We start from the raw sequence: 9321 nt of genomic DNA on the forward strand, positions 1-9321 counted from the left end.
GTAATGAACAAAGATTTACAACTGGAATATTTCATTTAGTGATATCTAGGATGTGGGATTTTAGTGTTCCCTTTATTTTTTTGAGCAGTGTATAATAATGTACAGCTGCTTTCTCTGAAGGCGGTTTCACACGTCCAGATATTTCCGGTACCGGAAATATCCGTGTCCTCACGTGGTACATCCATGTGGCACACGTGCCACATCAAGACCACATGGATGGCGCCGGGAGGCAGCACTACAGTAAGCTGCTGTCCCCTGCGTGTGGTGCTGAAGCTGGCTGTCAGCCGCTCTCCCCTGCTTGGCCGAAAGCAGCGCGAGCAGGGGAGAAGGGATGAAAGAAAACCCGATGTGCGGTCCCCCTTATATTTTCCAACCAACCCGGCAAAACTCACAGGTGCAAGCTGGTAAGGAGCCATGGATATACCCACCAGCCTTAAAAAAGCAGCCTGCAGCTGCCCAGAAAAGGCGCATTTATTAGATGTACCAATCCTGGAGCTTTGCCCTGTTCTTCCCACTGCCCTGTGGCATTGGCATATGGGGTAATAAGGGGTTAATGTCACCTTGCTATTGTAAGGTGACAATAATCCGGCTTAGTAATGGAGAGGTGTCAATAAGACACCTATCCATTACTAATCCCACAGTTGTGAAAGTTAATAAAACACACACAAAGAAAAAAGTATTTTAATTAAATAATGAAACAAAGGTTTTTAATTTCTTTATTGCACGCTCAATCCAAGCAAAGCCCTCGTTCTCCTGTAAAAAAAATTCCAAAATTAAAAATCAATAGTATACCATACCTGTCTGTCGTAGTGTCAAGTCCCATGCTGTAAATCCATTTCAAGGGGTTAGTTTACAACCGGAAGCTCCCGGCTGTAAACGACTGGGGAATGACTGAAATGCAGAGAACGGAGCTTCGCTGACTAGCAGTGTCGTCACTGAAGCTGCGACACCTGGTGGCATGAACCCATAAGAACTCTGTAATGTGGGAAAATTTCTGAATAGTTCCTTTCATCCCTTCTCGCACTGCTTTCAGCTGAGCAGGGGAGAGCGGATGACACCAGGCTTCAGCACCACATGCAGGGGACAACGCTTACAGTAGCGCTGTTTCTCCTGCGACCGTACGTGAGCACGGAGGAGTGTACACTGTTCTCCGTGTGCGGGATGTATTGTGGCCCGTGCTGCCGGTAAAAAACCGATGTCTCCCGTGTTTTTCACACGGACACACGGTCCCTAAAAACACGTCGACGTGCACAAACCCGTTCATTTGAATGGGTCTACGTGTGTCAGTGTCTCCAGTACTTCAGAAAACTGTCACTACACGTACCGGAGGCACTGACGTGTGAAACCGGCCTTAGGGTATCGGTCTTCCAGAGGGAAGCTGCTCGTGATGGAAAACACTGACTAGGCACCGTCCAAGCAAAAAACTGTTCAAGAAAAAAACTCCAAGTACCAGCACTTCCTGATTTCTGGGGTACTAAACTACAAGCAGCGAGTTTTCGGCCTTTTCTACACAAATACTGCAGGATGGGACAGAGATCGCTGCGCCGCACTAGACTGCCTCCTACTGGCCAGAATCGCAAAGGTTTACAAATGTGTTGAATTTTGTCAATGGTCAGAAGTCGCCCGAGCTTCACTTGCCCAAGATTACATATTTTTATTACAGCCCTAAAATAGTCGTCCTACAGTAGGTTGCAGAAAGAGGGATTTTTGGTTCTTACCGTAAAATCTTTCTTGGAGCCTTCATTGGGGGACACAGGTAACCATGGGTGTATGCTGCTGTCACTAGGAGGCTGACACTATGCAAATAAAGAAGTAACTCCTCCCCGGCAGTATACACCCTCCGACAGGCACCAGGCAACTCAGTTGGTGGAAAAGCAGTAGTAGGAACGGGTAATATAACACTCAACCTATGTACCAACCCACAACAACGGCACGTTAGCCAACACGGTACAACTTCAAGGGAGGGTGTTGTGTCCCCCAATGAAGGCTCCAAGAAAGAGATTTTACGGTAAGAACCAAAAATCCCTCTTTCTTTCTCGCTTCATTGGGGGACACAGGTAACCATGGGACGTCCAAAAGCAGTCCCTAGGGTGGGTATTCTGCAGAAAAAGAGGAGCTAGGTCGGCCGGTGAGAAACCGCCGCCTGCAGTATCCTCCTACCCAGGCTCGCGTCCGCGGAAGCCTGAGTATGCACCCCGTAGAATTTGACAAAGGTGTGCATGGATGACCACGTAGCGGCCTTGCAAACCTGCGAGGCCGAAGCTTGGTGACGAACTGCCCAGGAAGCTCACACTGCCCGGGTAGAGTGAGCCTTCACCCCCGAAGGAGGCTGTTTGTCTTTGACGCGGTATGCCTCCAGAACCGCCGAACGGATCCAACGAGCAATCGTGGACTTGGAGGCAGGAAGACCCTTTCGACGCCCATCCGAGACGACGAACAGAAGATCGGCCTGACGAAAAGAGGCAGTTCTGGCGATGTAAATCCGGATAGCCCTGACCACATCCAGCTTGTGAAGGGATTTCTCCAATGGATGAAGCGGGGAAGGGCAGAAGGACGGGAGGACAATGTCCTCGTTGATATGAAAAGATGAGACAACCTTCGGTAAGAAGGAAGGAATCGGACGAAGAACCACCTTGTCCTGATGCAGGACTAGAAAGGGTGAACGACAGGATAATGCCGCCAGCTCTGAAACCCTTCTAATGGAGATGATGGCGACCAAAAAGGCTACCTTCCAGGATAGAAGTGAGAATGAAACGTCCTGAAGCGGTTCAAAGGGCGCCCGCTGTAGGGCGTCTAAGACGAGGTTGAGATCCCAAGGCTCAAGAGGAGAACGGTAAGGGGGAGCTATATGAGCGACCCCCTGGATGAAGGTCCTCACCTGAGGCAGGGAAGCCAGGTCTCTTCGAAAAAGAATTGATAGAGCGGAGATCTGACCCTTCAAGGTGCTAAGGGAAAGACCCGAATCTAGGCCCGTTTGAAGAAAGCTGACAAGGGAAGGAAGGGAAAAGGTCATAGGAAACAGACTGCTATCCCGACACCATCGGAAAAAGGTCTTCCAACATCTGTGGTAGACACGCGAGGAGGCTGGTTTTCTCGCTCTTATCATAGTCTGGATGACGCTATGAGAAAAACCCGCGTTCTTCAGGACCGCGGCCTCAACGGCCATACCATTAAATTCAGCGACCGAGAATTCGGGTGGGAGAGAGGCCCCTGTGAAAGAAAGTCCGGAAGTCTCCATGGAACGTCCGATAACATGTTCATCAGCTCCGCGTACCAGGCTCTGCGAGGCCAATCTGGAGCTACCAAGAGTACGGGGACCCCTTCCGACTTGATCTTCTTTACGACCCTTGGGATCAGAGGGAGAGGCGGGAACAGATAGGGCATCCGGAACTGGGCCCAAGAGATCACGAGAGCGTCGCATCCGACGGCCATCGGGTCCCGAGACCTGGAGACGTATTGGGGAACCTTGTGGTTTGCCCGGGAGGCCATCAAGTCGCCGTCTGGCAAATCTGGCTGAAGATTGCTGGAAGAAGAGACCACTCGCCCGCCACGATGCCCTGGCGACTTAGAAAGTTCGGCCTCCCAACTGTCCACTCCTGGGATGTGGACGGCTGACAGAGAGGGAACGTGACCCTCCGCCCAGCAGATAATTTTTGCTACTTCTGCCATGACTTGACTGCTGCGAGTCCCCTCTTGGTGGTTTATGTATGCCACGGCCGTGGCGTTGTCCGACTGAATGCGGACCGGCTTTCCCGAGAGGAGGGACTCCCAGCGGATGAGGGCTAGGAAGATGGCTCTGATTTCCAAGAGGTTGATCGAGAGGCACGTCTCTTGAGCAGTCCAGAGGCCCTGGGCTGTGAGGTGGAGAAAGAACGCTCCCCAACCCTGGAGACTGGCGTCGGTGGTAATCACCTGCCAGTGGGGAGGGAGAAATGACCTCCCGCGCAGAATGGAGGTGGACAGCGTCCACCAAGTGAGAGACTGCCTCACCCTGGGAGAGAGGCGAAACGGACGGTCCAGGGAAAGCGGATTCCTGTCCCAGGCTGACAGAAGAGCCAGCTGGAGGGGACCGCTTCCATAGAAGCGACCATTCTCCCCAGAACTGGTAATGATGCTCCCTGATCGCGAATCGGAGGAACCTCTGATGCTGTGCGCAAATCGGAATGTGAAGGTACGCATCCCGAATGTCCACTGAGCACAGAAATTCTCCCGGCTCCATGGACGCGATCACCGAGCGCAGAGATTCCATTTTGAAGTGTCGAATCCAAAGGTGGCGGTTCAATCGCTTGAGATCCAGAATCGGACGGAGAGAGCCGTCCTTTTTTGGAAACACGAACAGGTTTGAATAAAACCCAGAAAACCGATTGTCGAAAAGGTAACGGCACTACGACTCCCGAGGCGAGGAGCGAATCGAGGGCCTGGACGAAGCCCTGGGAGATGAGAGGGCATGAAACGTCTTCCTGGGGGCGAAGAAAACTCTATTTTGTAGCCTGACGTGACGATCTCCCTGACCCAGGCGTCGTCGACTACTGAAAGCCAAACCTCTGAGAATAGAAGGCGGCGGCCTCCCACCCTGGAAGGAGTTCCAGGTGGGGGCGACCCGTCATTTATTAGAAAACCTGTGGCCCCGAGATCCCGATGGTTTTGCGGGGTGGCTCTTGGCTCTCCAGCGTGGCGGAGGCCTGAAAGGTTTTCTTCAGTCCCCTTGTGAGGAGGAACGGTCCTGGACGGGGTTTCCTGAAGAGGCAAAAGACCGAAAGGGATGAAAGGATTGGGGACCACGCCTGTTGAAGGAACGTTTCGGCCTGGACTGGGGTAAGGAGGTACTCTTACCGCCAGTAGCGTCCGAGATCAATTGATCTAGCTGCGAGCCGAAGAGTCTGGAGCCCTGGAAGGGCACACCAGTGAGCGATTTCTTAGATGCGGGGTCAGCGTTCCACGCCTTTAGCTAAAGAATCCAGCGAATGGCGACAATGTTGCCGTTAGCCCTGGTAGAGCAGGCCGCTGCATCAAGGGAGGCATTCATGAGGTATTTTCCTGCCAGCGAAATCTGATCCGCTAATTCAGACAGTTCTTCAGCAGGAGCAGAGGTCAAAATGCCCCTGCGCAGAGTCTTGGCCCAGGCTGATACAGCCTTGGCTACCCACGAGGAGGCGAAACTAGGGCAAAGGGAAGCTCCGGAGGTCTCAAATGCCGATTTTGCTAGCGCCTCGATTTGTCTGTCCGAGGGGTCCTTAACCCTCCGTCAGGGGCAACTGATCTGACAGGCGCAGCTCACTTAGTTTCATTTCTCTATTTTCAGTGGTTTGTCTGGGACACATCCTCCTCCCAGTACCTTCCTAACTTTAAGGCCATGTGCACATGTTAAGTATTTTTCGCGTTTTTTTCGCGTTTTTTCGCTATAAAAACGCGAAAAAAACGCTTACATATGCCTCCTATTTTAAGTGTATTCCGCATTTTTTGTGCAAATGTAGCCTTTTTTTCCGCGAAAAAATCGCATCGCGGAAAAAAAAGCAACATGTTCATTAAAATGCGGAATTGCAGGGGATTCCGCACACCTAGGGGTCCATTGATCTGCTTACTTCCCGCACGGGGCTGTGCCCACGATGCGGGAAGTAAGCAGATTATGTGCGGTTGGTACCCAGGGTGGAGGAGAGGAGACTCTCCTCCACGCACTGGGCACCATATAAGTGGTCAAAAATAAGAATTAAAATAAAAAACAGTCCTATACTCACCCTCGATGTCTTCCCGCCTCCACTGCACGCTGTCGCTTCGGTTCCTGTAGCTGCTGTGCGGTGAAGGACCCTGCCGATGACGTCACTGTCCTGTGATTGGTCGTGAGCGGTCATGTGACCGCTCACGTGACTGTGACGTCACGGAAGGTCCTGTGCGCACAGACCAGCTATAGGAAGAGGAACGGATGCCGCTGAGGAGATGTCTGGGTGAGTATAAGCATTTTTTTATTTTTTTTATTATTTTTAAACATTCTATCTTTTACTATAGATGCTGCATAAGCTGCATCTATAGTAAAAAGTTGGTCACACTTGTCAAACGCTATGTTTGACAAGTGTGACCAACCTGTCAGTCAGTTTTCCAAGCGATGCTACAGATCGCTTGGAAAACTTTAGCATTCTGCAAGCTAATTACGCTTGCAGAATGCTAAAAAAAAGCGAAAAAAAACGCAAAAAAAAAAATGCGGATTTCTTGCAGAAAATTTCCGGTTTTCTTCAGGAAATTTCTGCAAGAAATCCGCAACGTGTGCACATACCCTAAAGGCTGTATGAAACCTGAGAAGCCTCTTGTACTGCAGAGCTGCAGGAGATCAGATATCGGTGTTTTGGCTTCTCCGGCTCATTGCCCCTGAATGCGTCACACATTTGACGATTAGAATTTGCTGTTTTTATTCATCCCAATTGTTTTTTTAGCTTGTTTTATGAATAGCTAGTGCTAAATTTGTGGATTTGTCATAGAAGGTTTTGTTAGAAATAAGAGTGTGCTTCTCAGGCACATTGCGCCCTAACACATATTCTCTCTCTTGCTTCAGCTTTTCTTCTGAAATGGCGAGGAGAATATTTGACTTGTCCAATGCCCTTCATGTTGAGCAAGTGCAAAATATACTGATTGATGATGAGACAGACCCCTTACAGCTAGAAGATTTAGGGGAAGAAAGTGACATTGCTTCAGAAGATGATGTGGAAGAATGTCCAGATGTGTCTGATACAGGTCAAGATGGAGAGAGTGAGGAGGATGCTCAAGACATAGAAACATATTACTTTTCTGGTTATTAAACATTTTTTTTTACACCTGATTATGTATTCTCATTTATTACATTCCTATTAAGGTAACTGATTACTTTTAGAGCATTGAAATTTTTAAAAAAGGAAAATATAGCCAATTTTCTAGCCTGTGCCGGACAGGCGCAATGCCCCTAAACTCGTTATGAAACATATTGCCCCTGACGGAGGGTTAAGGGAAGCCGCATCCGGAATAGACAGAACTGTCTGTGAGGATAGCCTGGACACGGGCGGGTCGACCTTAGGAGACTCGGACCATTTGGAGACAAGGTCGGAGTGAAAAGGGTATAACACATCAAGCCGTTTCCTGCCAGGGAAACGCTTACCAGGGTTTTCCCAGTGAGTGGAGGTAGTGCTGTCAAACTCCTTGTGATTAGGAAAAACCCTAGAGGGACGTTTAATCCGTTTAAAAGCAACGGAGACGTCCTGAGAGCTTGCCTCATCTTCCTTGAGATCAAGCGTCTGAACGATAGCTGAAATAAGGCTATCGACCATGTCTTGTGTTCCGGAAGTCTGATCCGCATCCGAGTCAGATTCCGACAGACGTTACGTCAGACCCGAGGTCCGCCTGTGAGGAAGGGGAACGGGCAGATAGGGGAATCCCGATGTGGTCCGGTGAACAGGAGGGAGATCTAGATAAGGTCCTCTTTCTGACTCTTTTGTCCGGTCTGCCTCTGTGAGAGTCTAGGACAGGTGCTAGCGAATAGCCATGTGGGGCGTTCGTGGCACTGGTGGCATTAGAGAGAAGCGGGATGCGTTCAAGTGCCTGGACCAGGGACTGAGATACCTTAGTCAGGTCGGACACTGATTGAGACATAGCAACAGCCCACTCCGGGGGAGGGGGGGTGCACTCATCCCGGGATCTAGGAGCTTCCTGAGGGGCTGACATGATGGGAGGAACGCAGGACAGGCAGAAAGGAGATGGCTGACCTGAGACCCACTTTTTCTTACAGTGAGCGCAGGCGAAATGGATGGCCGTAGGGGCAAAGGCCGGGGTGGGGTCGGACATATGTGGATATTACCTTGTCCCCGGAGAATACTGCCAGGTGGAGTAGGTAGCAGCGCTGAACCTGCTGACAGACAGCGATAGCGGCAGGTGCCTGTGTTCCCCCGAGAAATCCTGTGTCCCACGCGGTGATCAGACGCTGACAGGGAGCAGGAAAAAAGAGCGCGGAGACAGTGCGACGTTGTGGGCGTGCACAGGACCGAAGGGGGGAAAGAAAAGAACACCCCCTGTAAAACTGAAAGCATTCCGGCCGCTATACCGCCGGCTGCCACAAGAGGGCGCTCAAGCGCCAAGAAAGGGAAAAGCAGGGAGACGCTGCACATCCCGGCCGCAATAACACCAGCCGCCACCAGAGGGCGCTCAAGCGCTAAGAAATGGAAAAAAGCCGGGAGAGCAGAGAGAAATGGCGCGAGCCTGCCAGTTTGAATAAGGAAGCATTCCTGCTCCCATCCCTACGTTGGTAGCACATTCCAACGCCCGAATATGTGGCCCACTCCCTGTCAGATGCTCCCCTATGGTAAGAGGAGATCGCCGCCGGGCAGGGTCATTGGTGGGGGGAGAGGAAAGGGAAGGGGGTGTCGTTTGTTGATTGAAGGATCCCTACCTGCAGATGAGGAACCATCAGGATCCCTGAGTAGAGAGAGAGGGTCCTGGAAGTAGTCCTCCTTCCCGTGCCACGACTCTCCGGCGCAGAAGACTTCGACCCCTAACCAGGGGGAGAGGGTCACTGGATGTGACCGCCGTCTTCCTCTCAGCCCTCGCCGAGGAGAGGGATGAGGAGGGGAAACGGGCAGGACTGGCCACCGAAGAAAGGGTCACCCTGAACACCCGAAAGGGTGACAGGGGACGAAGTCCTGCCCAGCGGGTCCGAGAGGGTGCGATGTGGGTGATACCACACTGCTCTCTCGGTCACTGAAAGTGGGGAAAACAGGGTGAGAAAACTGCACCCTGTTACCCTGAAGAAAGAGTCTGAAAAAGAAAGGGGAAATGATTAATAACAAACAATAAATCCCTGTAAAAGAAATGCGGATCTGGTGTTAGATCCAGGTCCGCCTCCTACAGACACTAAGCAAAAACTGAGTTGCCTGGTGCCTGTCGGAGGGTGTATACTGCCGGGGAGGAGTTACTTCTTCTTTATTTGCATAGTGTCAGCCTCCTAGTGACAGCAGCATACACCCATGGTTACCTGTGTCCCCCAATGAAGCGAGAAAGAAATGGTTTTGGTTCGTGACTTACGGTATGTTGCACCAGCCTGAGAGGGTTGTCTAGTTGCAATATGTTGATAATCTGGTTGTAGCACTGGCCAACTCAGTAGGGGTTCGACAACAATCGGCTGCTATAAACTCCGGCCGGATGCCAAGTACAATATGTAGCAGCCGCAGATATCTGGACATTGCAGACCCTTTCCACAACCCCTGATGGAGGAACGCGCGTCGGGGTATGCGCTACATTTGGACTGGCAGATTTAAAAGGTATAGACCCCTTTTTTTTTTTTTCTCCAAAGGTTTACATAGGTGTCCT

The 9321-nt window shown here is 51.0% G+C and overlaps 1 protein-coding gene across 1 annotated transcript in view; it reads left to right on the top strand.

Annotated features, from left to right (window-relative positions):
* Positions 1-6824, top strand: part of EXO1 (exonuclease 1) — a 53879-nt gene extending 47055 nt beyond the window's left edge. Inside the window, exon 14 of the mRNA XM_077286355.1 lies at positions 6545-6824. Within this exon, the coding sequence (XP_077142470.1) occupies positions 6545-6788 (244 nt within the window). The 3' untranslated portion in view covers positions 6789-6824. The remainder of the gene's footprint in view (positions 1-6544) is intronic.
* Positions 6825-9321: the final 2497 nt, after the last annotated feature.

Source organism: Ranitomeya variabilis, chromosome 2 (assembly GCF_051348905.1).
Source record: "Ranitomeya variabilis isolate aRanVar5 chromosome 2, aRanVar5.hap1, whole genome shotgun sequence".
NCBI lineage: Eukaryota > Metazoa > Chordata > Amphibia > Anura > Dendrobatidae > Ranitomeya > Ranitomeya variabilis.